Source organism: Melanaphis sacchari, unplaced genomic scaffold (genome assembly GCF_002803265.2).
Source record: "Melanaphis sacchari strain LSU unplaced genomic scaffold, SCAv2.0 Contig9_pilon_pilon, whole genome shotgun sequence".
Lineage (NCBI taxonomy): Eukaryota > Metazoa > Arthropoda > Insecta > Hemiptera > Aphididae > Melanaphis > Melanaphis sacchari.
Window position 1 is genome coordinate 852,659 of NW_020271711.1, and position 25,619 is coordinate 878,277.

General features: G+C 25.7%; 2 protein-coding genes across 3 annotated transcripts in view; one reads left to right on the plus strand and one right to left on the minus strand.

Moving 5' to 3' along the window:
* On the minus strand, nucleotides 1-19,116 carry LOC112603262 (DNA polymerase alpha subunit B). The gene is made up of 10 exons (XM_025351763.1): nucleotides 18,795-19,116; nucleotides 14,620-14,785; nucleotides 14,370-14,448; nucleotides 4,821-4,900; nucleotides 2,980-3,229; nucleotides 1,816-2,053; nucleotides 1,452-1,683; nucleotides 1,142-1,375; nucleotides 328-505; nucleotides 1-213 (listed from the first exon to the last, which is right to left on the minus strand). Exons 1-10 carry the CDS (start codon nucleotides 18,865-18,867, stop codon nucleotides 52-54), a joined length of 1,692 nt encoding a protein of 563 aa, XP_025207548.1. The 5' UTR covers nucleotides 18,868-19,116; the 3' UTR covers nucleotides 1-51.
* LOC112603263 (delta(24)-sterol reductase-like) overlaps nucleotides 16,983-25,619 on the plus strand; it is a 13,668-nt gene continuing 5,031 nt past the window's right edge. Inside the window, exons 1-2 of one of the 2 annotated variants that reach the window (XM_025351765.1) lie at nucleotides 16,983-17,014; nucleotides 25,262-25,461. In XM_025351765.1, the coding sequence (XP_025207550.1) occupies nucleotides 25,279-25,461 (183 nt within the window). In that variant the 5' untranslated portion in view covers nucleotides 16,983-17,014; nucleotides 25,262-25,278. Of the gene's footprint in view, nucleotides 17,015-20,301; nucleotides 20,440-25,261; nucleotides 25,462-25,619 lie in introns of those variants that run through there. The other variant, XM_025351764.1, reaches the window with a different exon arrangement.

Sequence of the window (25,619 nt, forward strand, 5' to 3'; positions counted from 1 at the left end):
TTTTTTACAAAAAAATAAAAGTAAAAATAAAAATAATAAACTGCTTATGTATTAAATATGAACAATTTCAGCTGAAATATTGTTCTGAGTTGACCAACTGCCATCTTTTGGAGGAGCTATTTGAATTAGACCATACGTTCCAGATACTGCTTGTTTTTGAGAGTTATGTTTGATTAACTGTCCAATGTTGATAACCATACAACCATCAACTATCTGAAATACGGAGTAACTTAATTAAAAATGTATATCGAACATACTATAACTTTTAAAAGTAAAATATGGATAAAAAAAAAATTAACTTATTACATATTTAATATAAATTATTACTCTTATAAATGTACGGAGTTGTGAAGATGTTAATATAATATGTGGAGTGTTTTGCTGCAATGTACAATGTTCTAACCATAGTAGATTATCCACACAAACGTTAGGGTTAGCAACATATGAAGGGTGCAAACATCGTTGCCATATAATTTGTTTGGCTAGTTTAGTAAACATTTCTTCTCTGTAACAAAAAAATAAATAAATAAGAACATGCAGAGTTTAACTAAAATGAGCTTATCAGCGTTGGAACAAAAAATGTAAAGTAAAAATTAATAAAATATAAATCAATTAAAAAAGTTATAAGCTATTAAGTAGTATAAGGCTTTTTTAATTTCAAAAGTTAATTCAATTTACTAAATATTGGTTTGTTAACCCTTTAAATATCAAATTATAACATCAACTACAATTAATATTACAATATATTAATATATATATAAATAATTAAAAATAATCAATAAACTAAAAAATGGAAAACTTAATTTATTATTATTACTGGAGATATGTTGTTAATTTAGAAAATAAAGTTTAATACTTTACAATAATTTAATTTTATTAGAATTTTCCTTTGACAATTTATAAAAATATTTTATAAGTCAAAATAATATTTTATCTATTTAACAGGTATTTAATCAGATCTGAATGAATAAAAAAAAAGTTATACTTTTAACTATTATTATTTTAAAAATAATTTGTGTTTGATGTTTTTCTAGTTTAAAATTGTTTGTTTAGCACAAATACAAAAAAATTGTTTATAACAGTTTATATATTCCAGCTCTGGTTTAGGAGTGCTCAATGCATAAATGGTAATAAAACTGACTTTGTTTTGTTGATTGCTGAAACGTGTAGACCCATAAGAGAATCGCTAGCATTGCCGGCAATTATTATGTCATTGACAGAAAACACACTTGGATCAGATAACATATAAACATTGTTAGGATACAAATTTGGCAAGGTCGACTCAGTATTTGGAGGCGTTGGGTAGAAAGCATAATTTTCGGAATCTTTCCATGAACTTAACATCAACAATTTTATGTTTTGTGTTCCAGGATTGCTAGAATTAGAAAAAAAATACATTTAAATAAATTAACTAATTATGTTACTGTATAAAAATGTAATTAGTAACAGACCTAAACAACGGTTTCAGAGTAGCATCTAACACTTCGTCATAACATTGTTGAATGTCTTCTGTTGTCCTTTTGTTTAACTGCGGCCCAAAATCTGGATCAAATATCGGACCTAACAATATCAGCAATTGTGCTTCCAAATCGACTGTTTTTTGTATTAGGGATTTTAACAACTTTCCATGTGGAGACGACTCAGTAAAAAACGGTCCCGCGGCGACCAATAAGTTCAAGTTACCTGCACAAAAAGTATTTCACAAAATATTTTCATATGTTTTAAAATAATTTCAATTATAAGTCTAATTATTAGTCTAAATACTATAGCAAATGTTTTTTTATTGCTAGGAAAATATAAATCTATAACAACAACCTTTTGTAAAGCTTGGTAATTTTTTTGACAACGGCAACGAAGCATCAGTATAAAATCGTTTGACTTTAAATACTTTAGTATTAGGATTAGTTCCGGTAACAACTAAAATCTGATTCACAAACAATGATTTTATGGGTTGTTCGGCTTCGGACAAATCGAGTTTTATAAAACCGTGCAAGGAATCGAGGAACAATTCTTTTTTTATTAACCGCAAACTACCAGAAATAGTTATTTCTGTCTGAAATATCAAATAATATAATATATTAACTATTGTTTATTATATCATACTGTACATTATTATTTTTATTGAAGATACTCCACTTAAATAAGCACAATAATTATTATTCCATACACATACATTTTTTTTCCAATAGGAGAAATATTATAATATGTATTCATATAATACTTTGCGGACTTGGCGGGCATTCTTATTAATTATTTCTTTAAAATGGAGAACGTCATAACATAACTTTTTATTATTAATTATTATGGGACAACAATCATAATAGGTAGATATGGAATTTAATATAAATTAATATAGATCCCTACATTTAAGTAATTACAATAGCTTTAATATAAATTAATTAAAAATGTTTAAAAATATCTATTACAATTTATTAGTACATACAAGTAATTATTATCAATATTTGATGATTCATGTTTTGGGAAAGGGCTATGCCCCACACGGGTTAGGCTGAATTAAATCATTTTACGGGTTCTATTTTTCTTTTATTCATGCACTGTATTATACATACACATATTTCTTATTTATAAATAGTATTAACGTATACACAAGCTGAATTTTTTACTAAAGAAAACTAATTATTTCTCAATCAACGTTTTTGAAAATACTTTTTGTACATAATTTGAAATTATTAAAAAATAATAAGTAGATGATTTTTTTACTAATTTAATATTCTAAAAGTTTTTAATTCTTTTAATAACAATAACATTTTAGTTTCATTTTCTGAAGCAGAATTTATTTACAAATTAAAAGTAACTTTAAAGTTAGATATATTGATATAATATATATATCGAAATACTCAAAAACATATTCTAATTAAGAACATTAAATTAAAAATGTGTTATGTTCTTCCTAAAAGTAAGAAAATAAAAATTATAGTAAAAAAATACACAAAAATGTACGAAATATTATAAACTTACGTTGTTTCCACAGTACAATCCAGACAATGATGTTACAGGTTTAAGGTCATTCTTCTGGACAATATCATTCACTAACTCCTGAACATGTTCATCAAATTTTTGATAATTTACATGACCGAAAATGAAGTTATCCCATAATTCTTGCTTCGTTAAACACAATTTTTCTACGTAAACCGACGAATCATTTTTGTTAACATTTTCTAGTCCAAAATTGCACGTGACATCTCCAGTAGTAGAAAACTCATTTTCTCTAAATAATAATAGCAATATTAATGGTTCTACATGAATAGATTTATATTTGTTTTGATTTGGTTTTTTTGAATGGATATGATTATCCACCGATTTTGCGTTAATTTAGAAATTAGGATTAGTCAAGGTTTTATTATTAAGTATATACTATAAATATGACGTCTACAAAATAATTATCTATACATTTTATTTTATCATATTAATAAGGCAAAAAAAAGCGTCTTATAACATTTATAGCTGTTTTACTACTTAAAAATTTTCTTTTAAAATTACCTGCAAGTTAACAATATGTAGTATTTAATATGTTTATTGTTTATCAATCAAATGCCCTTCGTAAAAATTATAATGACACGTTTATAATACCTAATCAATAACAATATTATGTGGGTATGGGTTAAGTATATTATAGAATGAACACTTGTACCTATATATAGCGTACGAATACATCATGAGTATTGTCAGATAACAGGTGTAACATGATGTACAAATTTCCTATAGCAACTGATGAACATATATAAATTGTCATTTAGAGGTCTAACGACAGGTGCTTGTATATTATGTACAATATATAATATTAGGTCATAAAAAGCAACAGTAAATTAAAAATTTTAAATCAGATTCAGGTAAAAAACTATATTTTAAAGAGTGAAATTTGTATAGTTTTAAATTTTGGTAAATGGCAATAATATAAAAATAATGATCTACCTATCAAAACTGAATAATTTGTAAACGTTCGTGATTATTACTAATTTTATCGAATTTTAAACTTTTAACACTAATAAACAATTTTTTTTATGTATTATATTTAATACTTTAAACTTTTTAAAACCAAAAGTTTGAATCCTCATACTATGATACTCCTTAAGGACCTTAAATAATACAAAAACATGAAAACAGGTCTTCGAGTATACTTAAAACTTCCAAAAATCAAATTTTGATTAACTGGATTACTAAAAAAAGAAAAAAAAACAGGAAATGAGCAGTGAATCATTCTATGAATAAGTAGTTTAAGCGGTTACGAATTTTTAAATTTTGAAAAATCAACTTATAACTTTTATAAAGAACCTGGTTGAGCAATTTTAAATTCAAACAACATACATTCAATTGTTTTTTATTTTGTAGAAATACTGACTTATAACCATACCCATATATATTTGTATATATATATATTATATGCGCACACATTTACGAAAAAAATATATTTAGTTTTACACTTAACATGAATAAATAATAATTATTATCCACGCAACTAATTAACATAAAAATCGGTATAATTATTAAAGCTTTAAGCACTCTTATGTCTCTAACTAAATTAAATTCTAAACTTACAAATACGTATTTATTAAAATTATTGTTATTAATTAGTAACAAGAGTTGTACTACATATGTCTTTTATTTGCATTTAATAAAAAATTGATACTTATATATAGCCGACTAGGTTCACATTCCAACTATACTGGCTAAAACCGGGTATCGGACCAATGTGAAAAATGTATTATTTAAATATTAAAATAACATGTAAGCGAAATACTTAAACGATCAATAATAATAAAAGACAGTAGCTAAAATAAAATTATACTTAGTATACATACTCTTTTATATTATCTCCATCAATAACATCAGACACTTGGAATTCGTTTTCTATTTGTATAATATTAGTTCCATGTGTACTCTGAAACGTAACAAACATATTTATCAATTCAACACAAATGATGACTTTCAGAAAGTATAAATCAAAACATTACTATTATTATTATTTAAAAACAAATACAAATATACAATGAATAAAAATTAAAATATCATTCAATACCCATATTATTTAGAAAATTATTCAATTTGGTAGGCAAATAAAGACATTTGACTATATAACGTGTCATAATACTGTAACTGATATATACATGATTTTTAGGTTTCATAGATAAATTAGAGCATTAGATCGTCTCATATCTATCAAAATATAAGTCAATTTAAAACCAAGTTTGTTTACAAAATATGAATAACGTAGTTTAAAAATTATCAAAAGAATGATTTATTTTTTTAATCTCAATTTGATATAATTTTGCTATTAAGGTTATTACAAAATTAAATTAAACATAGCGGTAAAAACAGTACATTTTCAACATTTAATTTTCTGCTGTATTTTATAATCAAACGCCCGAGTAGTCATGATACATTACAAAAATATAAAGTGCACAAATATAAACATGACATTTGTTTTATAATTGTGAAGATAATTTTAATTCGTAGATCGTAAGCATTTTTTATGCTGGTATACACAAAACAGATCATTGAGATGTCTTGTTTTAAACTATGGTTTTATCGGAACGCATTTACCTACAAGTGTGTGGTGTATCAACAGTGGTTTTTTTAAATATCAGTTCTTCGTGCTAAACTCGTTACGAGTATTTTAATTTATTCACTAATAATTAAAATTAAAACATAAAATATCAAAAAAATAAATAAAACACCAATTAGATTATTTTTGATTATACATATAAATACGTTACAAATCCTGTTCAAAATGCACAAGTTCAATATTCTAATAAATCATAGTTTTAAAATCCTTGACGGTCTTATTATTGAAAAGGTATAGCTATTTCTTAGACAAGAAAATAATATAATTAATATACACACAAATATATCATTGAATGGTATTTCTCATCTCCATAATAGTATTGCTACGGAGAGATAATAAGAAGAGACACATAAAATTGTTGAATTAAATCAAAACCAGTTGATTCAATGAACAGCGTATTTTTTTAATTATATCATAGGCGGTCGGATTGCAATAATTGGTTAAATTGATTCCATAAGAATAAATTTTAACTCTTAACGAACGTGGCGAGAATATCTATCTCACAACTGTTGGTCGTTAACGAATGAATAAAAAAAAAAAAAAATTATTATTTAAAATGTCGTGTTGCGCAGTATTTATACAATTTTAAATTATTGTATTTATTACGCAATCTTTGTAAACACTAAATAAAAAGGATGAAAAAATTGAAAATTCTTTGAGTTGGATTTAAAATCCTCCACAAGAAATTAAAAAAAATATAAATCGTCGACCTAGAGTAAGCAAGTCTCAGATTAATCATTATTGTAGACTATTAATATTTATAGTATTTATACATATTAATATTTCTAACTATAATATACTTATAAAAAGAATGTTGATAAACAGGAACTTATCGTCAATTTCGGGTTACAGAGACTATATTATAATATTTTTGACACATATTAGCATACCTATAGTTGATATAAATTTCAAAACACTACTTAGTTTATTTATTTTCTTTAATATTATAATACTACCAAATAATCACAAACACGATTAACTGTCTGCTAAAAGAAATTAAGATTTCTCACTGTTAAACTAATAAATTTTTATATTATTTATATAACTAAATAAACATTTGAATATCAAAATACATACGTTGTAAGCTAACAGAACTCATAAAAGTCATTACAAACATATATATTCGAATATACCTTTAAATATTATAATATAATCTACATTTGAATATCAATAGATTAATTTTAGACTTTAATTACTCCGTCGATAATCTAAATGATATTCTCCCCAACAGTAAATATTTATCAATAATCACTATATAATTGACTACAAGTTTTATTTAATTAATGTTTCATTTTTCAATATTAAAGTAAAGCTACAAAAACAATATTATTTCTTCTATACATAGGTATATTAGGTATATCAATACCCGTTAATCCTATTTAAAAGTATTTTAGACTTTACAAACTCAAGAAATGTTGAGAAGTCCTATATAGGTATATAAATTCACTTAGATACTTTCTACAGTTCTCACTTAAGTTAATTTAATTTTTATTACAATTTTATATGCGTATAATTATTTATCCAAATATTTATTCTTAATATTAAGTAGGCAAATTTCTGAAGTTTTCAATCATTCGTTTTTCATGTATACCGAATCAATTTTGTAATCTAGAAAATGTCGAATTAACTTAATAAATTATGTATATTTTATTATTATATTCATATTACACACAATTAATGATTGGTATGATCGTTTGCATTTAACCAACAAGTTGACTCCAATTCTTTTCAGTATTTGTATACATTACATTTAAACAACATAGTATTAGGTATAATATAATAATAAATACACTAAACTTTTTTTATCGTTTTGTTATATTGAAAACATTAAGTATAAAGTACAATATTTGATAAAAATAATAATTCAAAAAAGATGTGTTTACAGAGAACAAAATCATAACAATAAATTACAAAAATAATAATTTATAAATAAGTTTGGAATAATATCCCACAATATATATTATACATTTTTATTTTATACAATATGCAACTGAAAAACGACACAACGTATTACGTAATAAATATGTATTATGTACAAAAATGAAGTTCCGAGAAATGTTCAAACATACAAAAAAAAAACATACACATAATAATTGGAACGAAAAACAAAAGTTTAATATTTTAAGTTATATATAACAACGTGTATACCCGATTATCGTACAGTAGAGTGAGCGCGGTCCCAACCGAAGAAAAATAAACTAGATGCACGTAAGTTGTTAAAGAACAGGTAAGCAGTTGATGAGTGTAGATCTAGTCACAGCTTTAAATATTCAGTGTCGACTAGAAAAACACCCACGGACCGTCAAACCATTGTACATTACGCATCGTTTACATCGCAGTTACACGCTGGGCGGCGGCATGTATCCATGAAAAATAAAAACCGTTTACGTCACTCATTCATACAGACATACATTCTATTATCATTATACTTACACATTAAAAAAAATTTGGTATTACAAAATAATCAGTTCAAGCGAAAACCACATCCGTACACACACCCGATTTAACGTACCGGTCGAGAATGGTGTATGTAAATATGGAAAAAAAAAAAACAAAAAATATTTATCACGAAAGCAACAAGTACAACGATCGTAGGTAATGACGTTAATACACGCATTAAGTTAATAATACTATCATTGAGTAAATATAAATTATACACGAGTCGAAATACGGTTACAATAATGCGACGAAACCGGGGACAAACGCGCGCACACGGCAAAGGTATCTGTTGTCTGTTGAAATGAAAAATAAACGTTCGTTTTTTTTTTTTTAATCGATAATAATTGAAAACACACGGTGTGAAAAAATTTAAAAACAAAACTACGTCGTAATCTGTTTAGGTTTCAATCGCGACGACGACGATATCGAAAAACGGTGGAATCGCGTCAGGAACGAGAGGACCGGACGACAGAAGAGAAAAAAATTGTGAATCGGATTTGAAAAAAAATATACGTGAAAAGAGAGCGGCCGAGGGTTCTCGTTCGTTGTGTGTGCGATACTGCGACGACATGCGCGCGTCGCGTACTGCGGCGAACGAATGCCGGACGCCGGTGTGGAAAGAGCCATTACGTGCGTGCGTCGTACGAGAATTAAATAACACAACAAAAACGTTCTACTTTCCCTCCACAAGCGACAATTTTATTATTACTACGATAATTATTATTATTATTATTATTATTATTATAACAGACTGGCGTGTGTGACGAACGGGTATATGAACCGGCGGACGAAACGGCAACGGGCAGCAGCAATTATTATTGACTGCGACGCCGGCGAATACGAAACGTGCAGGCCAAAGGGGGAAATCGTTATGACGCGCGCGTCCTACGGGGGGAAACGCTGCGGCGGTAGCGTCGTCGTCGTCGTAAGTCGTAACGTTTTCGAAAAATTAACGAAACGATAGTTTTGACCGCCAACAAGCGCAGTAATGACAAAATGCTGTACCCGCGAAACGCACAGAAAAACACAGACCGATACGAGCCGGGAAGAGAGTAAATGACAAAAAATGTAATGTGTGGGTTTACCGTTAGCAGAGACGTGCGGCGATCCAGAAACAGCGGCGTGGACGACAAGGCGGACTAGGTACCGACGGAAAAATGAGCCGGAGAGGCGCAGACGCCAAACGGCCAACCGGCAAACCGGCGGCGAAGGAGGGAACCGACATTCGACGCCGCCACTGGAAGGAGTAGTTACACGAGCGCGCGCGCACACACTCGGCCGAGCGGGATAAAACACAACCGACTCTCCGCGACGTTTTGGCCTTGAACGATACACACACAATCACACACGAGCGTGCGTGCGTGCGCGCGCGCGCAAAGACGACGGCAAACGCGGCAGAAAGGTAGAGAAGAAAAAAAAAAACCGACCGACCAATCGGGTGACGAGGAGGGGATCGCTGCGCAAATGCCGTCAGGTAAGATGCGGCGGCAGCAGCGGCGGCGGCGGCGGTGGCAACCGGTGGATTCCAGTCGGCTTTCCAGCATAATAATAATAATAATAATAATAATAATAATAATATTATATTATAATACATTATTGTAAACGCGCGCGCGCAAACTCATGCACACACGCGCACTGCGCACACTACACACATACACACGAGAGTTCCCCATTCCACGCACACGTTATAACTTATAATACACCCAGGTCAGAATATATCGAAGTATCACAAAGCGTATAATATAATAATATAATATACAACTCTTAGTATTTGCCATTTGGCTAATTATACGGTCGGACTAGGTGGCGCGACTAGCGGGAAAGTTGGGTATGCGAATTTTTCAAGTTCGCCGAGGTACACCGCGCTGCAGAGTAAAAAACTTGTATCGAAATGAATAACAATTTGAAGATATTTAAATTACTTAATCATCGTCTAGACACCTAGTGTTGTTGTTTACACGTAAATAAAATGTATAATAATGTGTAAACAAATACGACGATGATAACCATGAAAAATTATGTATTTAAAAAACAGCAAAGTAAATAAACAGCCATAGATATTTAGGTAAAGTGTAGATTCAGTAGGAAAGTTATTCATTATTAATTTACATTAACTATTAATATTTTGGTCGTGTAAATACATTAATAAATGCTATTGATCCCAACGAGTGAAATTAACAACACCAAGCAAATAAAAAAAAAATCGAAACACGCACTCGCGCGTCCCCTATACTATTACTATTATGATTTCGTGCAGAACTACAAAACTCGAATTTAAAGGTTAGGGGCACACAATAAACATGGTTGTGCTACCACCACAGCCACTGAATTCTGACCAGGATGATGATCGCCCTGCGCACCGGAGCGTTTCTTTTCACGGCCCGTTATTTTATCGTCATCGTCATCATCACCATTATTATTATTATTATTACTATTATTCCGACGCACGAACGAACACCGCGCGCTCCGTTCACCGCGCTTTTGTGTTAGGTATACCGCCACCACCGGGCTCAAACACCAGTCTTTTCATATTCGTATTTCCAAACACGATTCAAAATTGAATACAACAAAACATCGTACCGGTGTGGCGGCGATGTGTTATTGTGTTATACCTTATACGAGGACGATACACGCGGCGAATACGCGCGCACGCACACGAATGCCAGTATATATAATATATGATATATATAATATATGTATATATATATATATATATATATATATGTGTGTGTGTATATTGTACATAGATGATAATGATTTAACCTTCGATCGATTTCGGTTTCTCAGATTTCACTCGAAAAGACAACCACCAGCACCACCACTTGTTGGCGGTGGTTACGGCCCGCTGAGCCGGGTGAGGTTTTTTCTCATACCGGAATCTCAACACGCGTAGTCAAAAATAATACAACACGATACTGACATACTGTACACACGGTGTACCAATACACAATTTTATTTAGATCACGCGACTTTTATTAGAATTCCAAACGTAAAAAAACACATAATATCCGACAATAATATTTGTATATAATTGTGTTTAACTTTTTGTTTTGTTAATTTAATGTGCACAGACGGATTCTGAGTATCAGACTGATGTTGCTTTTTTTATTATCACGATGGAACAATCACATTCGTCTATTAATTTACCATACGTAAAAATAAATAACATCACATTGGTACCTACTCAATTTTCGTACTTAAGAGAAATAATTAGTTTATAAAAAGCCATTAAACACAATCAGTTGTCAACAACTAGTACACATTACAATTTACATGCCTAGCTTAAATTATTACAATACAAACGAGGTATACCACTGTAAATACACCACAACTCAAAGAAAGAACATATGTGAAGAATATGAAGAACTCAATATTCATAGCTTTTTTCTTATAAAATTGCTTAAAAAATAAATATCAAAGAAGTTATGACTAGTTCAATATTTTTTTTTATAAAATATAACAAATTATATTTTAATTCCGATATTTTGTGATTCTTTTACTATATCCTTTTATTTTTAGTGGGGAAAAGCTAGAATTGTTTTGAAGTATGTATCCTACCAATGGAATATAGACATGCCTAAAACCTATATCATAATATTATATACAAATAGTCAAATAAAGTTGTATTAAAAACAAATAACACAATAGCAATAAATAGCACGAATAGCATTAAATTTATATATGTTATATTTAAATATATGTTACTAATAACATATATAAATTTAAGGAAAAAAGTGTTTATGAAAATCAATAATAAAAACACTAACATTAACACTTTCAAAAAATGATATTAAAAATGTAATTAAAACATTTAAAACAACCCGAAAATAATTAGTTTATATAACATTAAGTATGAATAAAGGTACCAACTATTAAAAACAAAAAGTGTAACAGTAAGAGTTGTTAGAAGTAATTAACTATGTAATAACTTTTAGTTTTATTAATTTTTAAACATAAATATTAGATATGTATCGGGTGAGTGAGTGGAGTAGTAGACCAACATTTTGTGGGTATATCTTCATACCACTTCACATCGCTCACAAAAATTTTAAATATTTATAAATTATAACTTGTAAACTACTTGTCGAATTTCAAATTTTGTGTATAGAAATATTCCGAAAAATACACTGCTTTAGATTATGAAATTAAAAATGTATGTAATCATTTAAAAAAGTAAAAACTCAAAAAATTATAACAATAAAAATACTTGTAAATATTTTTAAAAATTATATCGTTTTTTGAAATAATGAATGATTCAAAATAAAATAATCATTTTGCATATTGATAAAAAAAAAAAATTATTACAGAAGCAAAATTAGAATATTAGAATATATATATATAAGAAATTAGAAAAACATTTAAAATATCAAAAATTGTGCATAAATAAAGTTAAATCCAAAATAAATGCAAAATAAAAAAAATTTTAAATATCACAAGTATTAAATTATATTAGAGAAAGATGGATAAATTAAGCTTTAATTTAATAAATAGAAGTCAATAAATTGTTTATGAAATATAAAGTATAAATTGATAATTTATATTTGTTTAAATGTAATTTCATCATTATCCATCAATAGTATGCCAGTGAATAACATAAATAAATTAAGTAGAATCAGTGGTAAATGGCAATACACTAAATAATATTATGATAACTAAACAGTAAAAAAATTCAAACATGGATTAATATATTATTTAAGTACCTATTAGTAATATATTTTTAATTTCAACTTATAAATTTTTTTTTTTAAGTCGAAATATACAATCTATATCAGATAACATAGTAAGTAAATATAATAAGAGACAAATAACATGCGTATAAAGAATAAATAAGCCACCCAATGATGATACTTTAATGTTGATTTTAAAAATTGTGAAATAAGTATTGACTTTAAACTTATAAACTTAAGTATTTAAAGGTTCATTAATAAGAACATTGAAAGGAACAAAATTCCTTTTCAAATTTTCTGTAGTAACTTTTTTATATTATTTTATATCTTATAAATATTATAAATAAACACATCACTTTAGTATATGTTGTATATTACTTCTAAAAACTTAACTTTATATCAATATTAAAAAATATACAATAGTATACAATTTCATGAAATAAAAGCTTTCAACATTGTAATAATAATTAATAGATAAATTACAAAATAAAACAAAAAGTTTATATTTTTATAAGATAATTGAACTTTAAATTGTTTATAAATTTTAAAAATGACTGAAGATTTAAATAATAATTAAAAGTACTTTTGTAATTTAATAGAAAAAAAAAACCTTTAACCTTTATTGCATTTTAGTAATGTTTAATGTTTTAAAATTAAATTCTACAATATTTACAGTTAATCGTTTCAACATAAATAAAAAATTTATAAGATAAAAGAAGATAAAAATATATAATAATATTTATTATTAAATATTTAAGTTGGACGTAGATTAAGACATCAGCAAAAGACAAATTTTTGTGTCCATATGGGTCACTTGATTAATATTTTATGACAAAAAAATTGTATTAATTTGTAAAATTTTATTTTATAATCACTACTACAATATTACTTCTTTAAAATTTAACAAACTAACTAAATATTAAACATTCATACAATTGTAGATTAAAATATTTAAAAAATATAATAAATATTTGTTCTATATGTACATTTACATACTGGCATTTTAATTTGATGCATAAAACAATAATATGACTTTTTTATACTCATTAGATTAGCAAATTTTAAATATTAAAATAACATGATATATGGTAAACAGTTATATGTTTTTTTTTTACACTTTTAATAATATATAGATTATTTAATTAAGTCACTATAGACAAGGAACTTTTTTTCAAAAAGACAACAACTACATAACACAATCATTTAAAAACAATAAAAATTCAGTAAATATATATATATTTTTTTTTAGGCAAAATCGTGTTATTTAGTATTTAGTAATGTTCAGGATAAAGTATTTTAATTAAACATTTTAAATTTTATATTAAAAAAAGATAATAATTTAAATTAAATACATTATTTTATATTCAATAACTAACATAAATGTGTCAATCATGTAATACCATAATGTTGACATAAAATATATCAAGTGTCACCATCGATAAATTTACAATGAAAATGGTTCGTTCCAAATAATGTCTCCAAATCATTAATATGAGTAATGTTCAAATTAATTTGCAATACGACTAAATAGTTTAAATGCATGTCAAGAGGTCAATAAAAATTAAAAATATTGTAATCATTCTATGCCTTTATTGACTGAGTATAAAAAAAAAATTAAGAGTCCCATAGCCTGTTATCATGGTCAATCAATAACGTTTAATAATAAATTAATTACTTACTTTCAATGATGATGGACTATCAACTAATTCTGTAGGAGCTGCTGATTCATTTAAATTGGATTTATTTTCAAACAATTTCCTGTAAGCAATAACTATGTTATATTTTTGATATTTATAACGTTAACAAAAAAAAATGTATGTTTTAAACTCAAAAAAGTATGGAAAATACATTTATTTTAAATTTATTTAGTCTATTAAGATAATATTTTAATTGACTTAAAATTACTATTATAGTACATTAGTAAATTACTTGTCATTGGCTTTTAATTTGTCATCATCCTTGAAAGATTTAACTAAAGTAGCAAGTCTATCTTTGTTTAAATCATTTGAATCGATTTGAGATGATGCACAATATGCTATCCAAGATCCAACTAAATCTGATGCAGATATTTTATGTGTATGACATACAATGACACCTAAAAAATAACAAAAAATATTAGATTTAAGCATATGCTAAGATTTGTTACTTTTAGTATACTATAATCAGTATAGATCACAATAATTTTATATTTTTGTTACACTTTACAGATAGGTACTTATGTTTTTTTGTTTAATAACTAATGTTATCATTTTTTCTGTAATATCAATACTTCAAAGTTAATCAACATTATATATTTATTAATTTTGTAATTTAAGCTTTAGTAGTGATGCATGTAGTATCAAAGTAAGATAATTTTTTTCTATTCAAATAAATAATAATAATATTTGAGATATTTACTAAGTGTTTATTATTATAGAAGAAATTATAAAATATTTATTTTTTTTTTTTACTTTATATTACAATTTATTGATTGTTACAAGTAAATTAATAAGTTTTTAATTTTTTGTGAATGGATATGTTAGAAAATGTTATGTTTATTAAAGGATTAGTTATGATACAATTACTATAAAATATTTTCTATTTCTGATACAAGTACCAGAGAAAGTAATAAATAAATACCAAGCAGATTACGAGAAGATTTTAATGTTAAATTTTGTAAACAATCAAGTTGATAGTAGGACTTTGTGAGAAATAATAATATAGGACAAATGTAAGATACCACAAGTGTTTTAAATATAATATTTAAGTATAATACATATAATAATTTAATATTAATAATGTATTCAAGTAATCAAGTACTGGTTTGTTCTAGCCTGTCCTCAGTAATCGAAAACTTTATAGCCCCGCCACTCAGGTTTGTTATTTCCCCATTATTCATAATAATAGATATAAAATAGTTTATTTAACAATATAATATTAATTAAAAATGTTTAGAATTTTTTTAAATAATACTTAAGCGATATAATAATAAAAATAATAAATTTATATAATAATATAACAAATAAATAATTTAATAATTCGATTAAAAAAACGTATCATTACTATAAGATCAAAACATCACAGTATGTTTTTGTTTGTCGTTTTCAAATATTATATATTATTATTAAAATTAATTTAAAAGATTTATTAACATAAGTGCCCACTATAAATACCAGAATTCATTTTTTCCAGTACAAAAATATCATAGAAATGACAAATACACATGAAAATGGTCACATAATGTATTTTAAAAGGGTCGCAATGGCAATGTCAATGAAGAAATTGTTGTAAAGAGAAAGGTATTAGAATTAATAATCGGCTGAACAGTTCGAGACTACCAATAAATAAAATATTTATATTGTATATTTTATAATTTTTGGGCTCATAAACTTACTTCAATGACATATTACAAAATTTAAATTTGAAAAAATACAATAGCTATTACGAGAAGTTTGTGTTTGGTGTATGAAGAGCAAAACTAATTAAATAGGTGGTCAAAATAGATGAGTCTTTTTACATATCAGAAAAATAATGCAGAGTGTATATTACCTAACAATAAACATTCAATGAAACTAAGAAATGTTTTATAATGTGTATACCAAATCAATTAGAAATAACATTGATAAATACCTATCATTAACTAATATATTAGATATGGTTCTATTATCACTATATTCACTTATATGTTATTTAAATAGAGCCTAAACATTTTTAATATTGTTAAATAAATTCATTATTTTATATTTATACTATGGTATTTATTATTATGGGTAGGAGGAGATAACAAACCTGAATAGCGGGGCTATAACAAACTAATACCTATATTCATGAATAACAATTAAATATAAATACTGTAAATACCAAAACAGTATATTAAATATATCTTTTTATTTTTATTGATAATAAAATATTTAATGCAAAAAGGTAATTTTAATTTTTGAAGTTTTTGTTAATTTTAATGAATAAAACATTATTGGTAAACGCCTCCCACTCTTTTAATAAGAATAACTTTTTTTTTTACTTTTACAGTTTGATTTTATCATATAAACATTTAATATATGTATTTGACAAATAATGAATAATGTAAGAAATGCTAATTTATTGAAACAAGAGACAATAAAAAAACATGTATCATGATAAGTAGCCCATCAAATACTGTCAGCAGGAATCTTAACCATTTATTAGTTAGTATTATGTAGTTTCTTGTGTTGGCTTTTAAATAAAATAAAATGTTATACTCTTGCAAACTTCCAAAATTTTTCAATAAATAAAGTAGATAAATAAAAATTAAATTTAATAATTATAGGTATTGTGTCTAGAAAACATTAACATAAGTACTAAATTGGTAAGTATAAAAATATACCATTAATAACTTATATTAAGTAGTTCGCGCAATCAATAAATTGCTAATACTGACAAATTAAATAAAATGTCTAACATTATAATATAATTTAAAATATAATTCATGTATATGATAAAATTAAAATATAAAATCTAATAATATTAAAATAAGCTTAACTGAAGCACAATTTTAAAATTTAAACTACCAATTCGTAGAAGCTGGAATTATATGCATTTGCATGTTTGTACATAGGGTATACACATAAATGGAGATTTGAAATGTCTATGGTTCACTACATCAAATTCAAATAACATGCATATTTAATATGTATTTAAATATAAATCAATTTTACAGTAAAAAAAAATTGTTGACACCTTTGCTCAGAGGATTTTTGTTAAAATATTGTTATAAAAATTGTCTTAAAAGCAATTTCCTATTTTAATTATAATTATTATAATTAAAAATCTAAAAATGAATATTGTTAGTGTGTAAAATATTTATTTATAGCATATAATTTTAGTTTTATTATTTTGAAAGCTTATTGTTAGATTTTCACAGTTTTAGAGAGTTATTTTAAATTATTTAATAAATTATTAATATAATTGGTGTAAAAATGGTGTTTTTTTTTTTTTAAACATATTTTATTGAATATAATATAATTCTATAATACATGTTTTGCCACTTTTTGTATGCATATTTGCATCATATTTGATAGTTTTTGATTGCAATAATTCCAGGCTTTACACATTAGTAAATCTATGATTGTAAAATAAATCATTTTTCAATAGCTATTTGTAAGATTTCTTACTATTGCATTATACTTTTAGAATACTCAAAGATTTTATTCTCAAGTCTAACCAATCTATGCCCATATATATTTAATTTCATTTAAAAATTACATAATACAAAAATTTTCTCAAGAAAATATTTATTCCCACCATAAGTAACAAAAAGTATGAAATGATATCTATGATCACCAAAAAATAATGTTGAACAATTTTGCACAGATCGTAAATATTTCATCATATTTTAATATTTAACACTTTCAACGCCGCTGACACGTCATATACGCATCAACAGAGTTTATTCCATTGGGCTAGTGACGAGTTTACGCGTCAGTAACATGTACATTTGTATCTATCATAATTTAATCGATTTTATTTTATTAAACTCTGAAATGTACACAGGATGTAGACAATAAACTCTAAATTTAATTCTATAAATGGTTTGAGTTTTTGATATTTTTAAATACGAATAATCGTTTTTGACGACCTTCCCAAAACAATGTATATGAACGTATACAGAATGTATTTTAGATATATTATAAATTTTTCTATTGATATTTAATCATTTACAAATCATTACAACTATTGTAACATACTGTATTATGTAATATTTTTCTATTTATTATATGGTTATTTTATATTAATATCTTATAAGTTTAAATTTATGATATATAACATGTGTGTGTACTGTCTAAGTATTTTATAGATAAAAGATAACAATAAAGTTGTTAAAAATTAATATTAAAATGTTAATCAACCTTATGAATTAATAGAGTTATGCTTCTAATGCCATTGACGGTAAACGCATTACGGGATAAAAAACATGGAGTCATGGTATAACTGCCGAAATCACGGGCAAAGTTGAAAGTGTTAAACTATTTGTCAAAATTGTGACAAAAAAAATAGACTAAATAATTTTGAAAAAAGATATAATGCCAAATGACATTCACCAGTTCTAGATAACGACATTAGATTTGTATTTTATTACTCATACTTACATTCATCAATGATGTCGTCGGGTATGGACATTCCCATGTCTTCAAATTCGTTCACTATAATCGGGCGGTCCATGGCTTTACTGTTGGATCTTAATGAAATTGTATAATGTAAAAGATTATCTTGGCACCGAGAATGACATAATATTATGTAACCAGGAAGAACTAAATAATATGTTAACGTTTTCAATTACAATTATTAAAGATGTAATTTAAGTCAGAATTGTTTGATGTTGCAAATGTTAATTTATCAATTACGTTTAAAACGAATAACTTAAAAATAATGTTAAAAGATTAATTAAAACCGTAATAAATATAACTATACTCAATGTCAATCTTAATATATCATTTATCTAACAAATTAACGAAATAACGAACGCCGAAGTGCCGAACAATCAATAACCAGTAAGAATAAAAGACACAAAGCAGTTACAATTCTAACGAGTGTAATCACATTTATAACGAAAACAAAAATCGGCGGTATAACCTACAAACTCATTGTTTACGTAAGTAACGGTGGAATTATGAACGAAGGAGTGAAGTTTTGTCGTGTTTTCTGGTGCATGGACAATAGGTAAATTCGACAATGGTCCGAAAATATTCCCTCGTAATCTGTAATACACTAATATTTATTTTTATTTTTTATTTTTTTATTTATAAACGGTTAACATTAAACAAATCATATTTTAATATTAATAAATCAATATTTTATTTTATTTTATCTACTCGGTATTAGACTATTTTCTATTAGATTTGTACAATTTTAACTTATTCATATTTTATGTTTAAAAACATAAAATAAAGTATTGAGTGTTTATCGTACAAACCTTCTATTTACAAATACAATAGGTTAATAGGTACGTCTATATGTATATTAAAATGCGAGCCGAATTTACTCCGAATTCTGTAAAAAAAATTTTTAGTTCATAACTTGTGACACCTTAAATATACAATTAATGCTATAGATAACCGATATTTCTACATGCTGTAGGTTTAAACAACTGTACTATTTTAGGTAATAATAATTAATAGATCCTTACAATTAGATATTTAAGCATTGTATTGTACTCTGACCTAAGACGAATTTGTATCCTATTCAATTTTTAGTTATAGTTATAGTTTTTATGAATTCTGGTTTTTTAGTTTTTTATTTATTTTATCTCAGAGCTTAGATTATGAATATACCTACCCTAATACCCTATACATATAGAAAGTTACTTAATCCTATAGTATAATATGTAAAATGTATATTATGTAACAATTAAATTTTTTCGTGGAAACAAAAATTATTAGTATGTGACATATTTTAATAGTTTAGGTATGACGCACAGTATTTAGTAAAATTTTAATCAAGAAAACGTGCTTATGATAATAATTATGAGAATCACTATTTAATGTATTATAATTATCAATATTAATTAAAAATTTAATTACATACCTTCCATTAATGTCTTAACAAATGTAAATGTGTATCTATATGTTTCATAAAAAAAAATATATTTATGTGCTAGCAGACATACAATCTAAAATTGCCAAAATTTGTCTAATCTAACTCTTAGCTCTTGTACTTCTTATAGTACCTATTTAAATTTAAAGGCTCCAAGTACCTAAAATAATATTATCAACTTCAATATACTCAAGGAGAAAGGTAACTATTTAAATATTTACAACATAAACCATAATATATAGAGCGACAAAATTAAGATGATAATCAACATATTACTTTAAATTGGTTATCGTAATAATTTTATCACTCTATAAATATTAAGAATAATAAATTAATAACTGTAAGTAATAGGGATAAACAAAAACAATTTTCACTAATTAAATGATTATCAATATACCATCATATTTTTTTTTGTAAAACTTGTAACACATAATACACTCTTTATATACACGTTACATTTTAGACCTTAGTATAATCCTCATTATCTTGCATGCATTCTATTTTTTTTTTTTTTTGTATTTAAACTATTCTTGCCTAATGAATACAGAAATAATATGATAGTTCATAATTGTAATATACTTATAAATTATAATCCCTAAATACTCAGTATTTTTAAAATTAATCGAGAAAAACTAAAATAAAAATCGTTTAATTAAAAAATGAAATAAATAAATAATTTAATAAATTTCTAATTATATTACGTCTTATTTTTAAAATACAATATATACTCACTACTTAAGGGGCTTAATATGAGCAATTTTAATTAAAATTGAAAATATTTAAATATTCCTTTGTATATTATGTGTATGCGTTTTGAATTTATAAAACGAATACAATACATGTGGTTATAATAATGCATTTTTAATGAATAAAACTAAGATTAAAATGTTCATCTTCATTCTACAAAATCGATAGTTTAAGTTTTAATATTTAAAATTTTTTAAACTTAATATCATTTCAATTTCTTTATAGACTACAGCTGAATGTATTATTAGTGGGCGAATTAGATAATTTAAAAAAAAATTTCGAGGAACATGTGACTCATATTCCAAACTTTCCTTCAATAAATTTAGATAGAAATCAAGAAAAAGATAAGAAAAAGTTTCCCATTTAAGATTTTCAAAACAATAATAGTTATATAATATCATGTTTTGAACTAATATTATTTCCAAGCTTGTGCATTGAAGTGGTTACTGGTAACAACTATGATATAGTTATAGTATGATTTAGTTATAAATTAAAAATTAATAAAAAAATCAATAACTGTAAATATTTCAAACATTTCCTAAATATAACTTCCTTGGTTTTTTTTTTTTTTTAATAGTTAATAATTTATTTAATTCACAGACAATATAATTTTCAGTTTGTTGTGAACTAGGTAACAAAATTATTTTATTAAAAGATGCTGATTTATTCAATAACAAGATACACACAGTAACTTCATAGCTCTCCTACACAGTATAGTTTTTACAATAATTAATATGTTTTTTTAAATATATTTTCGTGTATGTAGAAACTTTTATAGTCGAAAATAGGCTTCGAACTTTGAGGGAGTTTTTTATTTTCCAATAGGATCCAATTAAGTTTACATGAAGTTGGTCATCCTATAATGCCCGAACGACCTCCAAATCAATGCTAATATTTTGTAACTGATATTTAAAACTATTTAAAACTCTCTCCTTTAGTGGGTCCAAATAAATTGTATACACTATTCCTATTTTTTTCGTAAAATGTTATTTGTTTTTTTCGATTATTTTCAAAAGCACTGCTTGTGAATTTTTTACTTTTGCATCTCAAATTAACAACTTGATTAAATTTTCTTTAAATATGATATAATATTATATAGCAATCATTAATAAAATAAATGTGATGTTTTTTTGGCGAAAATTAGTTTAACGCTTCAACATACTACAGCGCGTGATACAAATATAGAAGTTGAGAAATGAAAAAGACACAACTTGGAATCGTATTTCCTATCTTCGTATATAATAATTTATTATTTAATTTAATACGTCTTTATGGATTACGGTAACATATTCAACTATGAGGTATATCGTATATCTTTAAGACTACTTACTGACTAATATGTAATGGCTATACAGACTATACAGCAGAGCGACTTCATTAATTTTTATTTTTTTTTATTTTAATATGTGACCAAATATTATTAAATCTATGAAATTCAATACGTACACAGAAGAAGTAGTGAATAATAAAAATAATATCCGCCACACATTCCATCTAATAATTTGCATTGAACATTCTCACTGCACATTTCTCACCAGTGTCTGTAAAACTATAGAATAAAAATAGTAACTAAAATTTAACTATATTTTATAGTTGAGTAGACTAAGTTAGTTGTTTTTCTATTTGAAGCGACCAGGATTCTATGCCACCTCGTCGTGCATTACTGTTGCCGTGTCTATGTATTTTGTTCTAGCTGCGCTGCCGGCTTCCTCTCTCAAAAAATGCCCAGCTTAGGAACTCAGTTTAATTCACGAACTTCGATGTTATACATCTCAATATACGGAAAATGATTCAAACATTTTGTTCAATAAAACACATAATAATTATTTATTTTTTATAGATATCAGGTATGTGTTAGCTGTTAAACAAACGAATAATTTAAGAAATATTTTCTATAAACAATTGAACCTTACAAATATTTTGACTCTTTTGAGTTATTAATAAACACAAAAAATTATCGGAAGGGGTTTTTACGAGTAGTTAATATTATTTTTTTTTTGCTAGGTCATTCAACTCAAAAATTTAATACAAAGTTTCTTATAAATTGTTCTAATAGTTTATTATAAATATTATTATAAATATTAAAAATATTAAAAATGCATAGTCATAAATTATTTTTATAAGCATTTTAAGTTTAAATTTTGACAATATTATACACGAATATCACAAATATTTATAAATTACTTTTTAATTAAAAATGCATAACATTTTAAATGTTCATTCTTAAAATTTTAAAATATAATTCAAGGTTGTACATAAGTATTTAATATTGAAAACATTCTAATAATTTTATATGCACATTATTTTTTTACAGTCATTTGAAGTTAAAATTAGGATAAAAATATATGTTTTAACGAAGAATAACAATGTTGTATTAGAAATGTTACAATGTTAGACAATGTTAAATATTTGTTATAATTTAAAACCATTATATTCGTGGGAAATATTAACGTACATAAATATGTTATGAATGATAGATATGCAATTTTCAAAATAAGTAGGTAGATTTGTTTTGAGTATTAAATGTTAAGATAATACTACCTATTTATAATATGAATTTATTTATAATGTTTTACGGTGAGTTGATTTTGATTTAAAAGTTAATAATACAGTATATAATAATATCATAATGTGGTTTATATATAATATATCATAATAATTAAATATTAATAATATAATAAATAAAAAATGTTTTCGGAAAAATTTTCGGGTTAATTTTTACATTAATAGTAAAATAAATTTACAATATCAAAAAAAAAAAAATAAATGAAATTCGTACGATAAAACTAGTCGGATAATTTTCTAAGGGTCGATTTTTTATATGATGATACATCATTGTACATCAAAACGGTATTCACATACCCGCCTTTATATAAATGTATATATTAGGATAAAACAGCTAGATATTTCATATAATAAAAGCACAAATCATAGATAGTGTTACCATCTTAGAAATAAAATTAAAGGAAAAATATTAAGAAAAGTGCGCAAAAATATTGTAAGCTTTTCCTGAAATTCAACATTTCGAACACTACGAACAACATTCTAAATCTAATTTAACGTCGCTCGATTCCTGACGCTCGCTGACGTCGGTGTAAACCTAGTGCAGTGTGGTGTAGGTATTTCAGTGCAGTCGGTATTGTTTTCCGTCCCAAACAACCAGGATTCCATGCCGCCTGAATTACGCGACTCGCTGTTGTATTTCTCTACACAGCCGTTAGTCGTTACTATTCCACCAAGCGGTGTAACACTATGGCGCACTTTTTACATTTTTAACCGAAAAAAAACACAACACGATTGCGCATCTTTTACTTAATTACATTTAAGTTCTTGCCACTGGTTAAAGGTTCAAAATAAAATATTACCATTTTGAGTGATCATGTTTTCATGCTAAAAAATCGTGCGTGTAACGGCTGTAACACACGACTGTCTTCTTAGTAATAATTATAAATTATAATGCTGTATAATACTATAATGAATGTGTATTGTGTATAAGTATGTATATCAGAGCTGGCTTTAAGCTTTAAGTTGATACGAGATTTGACTCAACATTTTTTAAAGTATATATATATATATATATATATATTTTAAAGAATCTCTGTCTAAGGCTGGTTTTGTATTTATATATAATGTATTTTTATTCACAACAAACACAATATGCGTAAAAAAAGCTCATAGTAAAAATAATGTTTTTTTATAGGTATACATACATACATTTATAATAAAAATAAAATAGTTCACTACATTTGCGCAATACAAGTATTTACTTATACTTTGTTTCTGAGTAAATAAAATCATTTTCAGCTATAATAAAAATATAAATGCATCTGGAGATAAATTCAACAGAAATGTGTTAAATATGTTTTTAATCTTAATGTGAAAGTTATACATTCTGGATGTGTATTCTTTCGTACTATAAAGACATTTATGAAGAAAAATCGTTGGTAAATTTCTGTACATTCATGTTTTTATAAAAAATTTAAAACAATTAAATTAAATAATGGATAATAGAGAAATTGAAAAATATAAAAATAACTTATTTATTAGATAACTGAAGTCTTAAGTTTTTTAAATCTCCATAATAAAAGGTGCTGTGAACAGAATGAACAGTGAACATACCTACAAATATACGTATACTTACTACTTAATACAGTGACTCATTCGAAACCTTCTACACAGTAGAGCGGTATCCGCACTTGCTCAACTTTTATTTTTCAATCAAAAAAACTTCAATAAAAGAATATTTATTTGTTTATTGTTCTGTTTGTATCTTAAGATTATTCAAATACTAACATGCATTCGGATACTTTAATGGAATACGTGTTGGTGAACTACCGATGGGTGTTTGTAGTATTCTTCCTCTTGCCATGTACCGTTTTGGGAAAGATGTGGGCCGCTTTCGAAAAAATGTCATGGTCACGCCGCTGTCGTACCGGACTTAACCACGAGAAAAAAGTTGAAAACATTCAGCGTGAGGTGAATACGCTTGTATAATATATATATATATACATATTATACAATATTAGTAATATTACTTAATTATGATCAAAACATTTTGTTACTATTATTATTATTATTATTATTGTAATTACTTTGAATGTCAACTGATCGTTAAATGTTTAATATTTATATTT

What these genes read in the sequence shown, in the direction of transcription:
- LOC112603262 (XM_025351763.1), bottom strand. Translation starts at nt 18,867, where the DNA reads ATGGACCGCCCGATTATAGTGAACGAATTTGAAGACATGGGAATGTCC. An exon ending in CGACGACATCATTGATGAAT is followed by an intron (nt 14,786 to 18,794) that starts GTAAGTATGAGT and finishes GTTATTTTTTAG; the next exon opens with GTGTCATTGTATGTCATACA. An exon ending in ACTCTGAAACCGTTGTTTAG is followed by an intron (nt 1,376 to 1,451) that starts GTCTGTTACTAA and finishes TTCTAATTCTAG; the next exon opens with CAATCCTGGAACACAAAACA.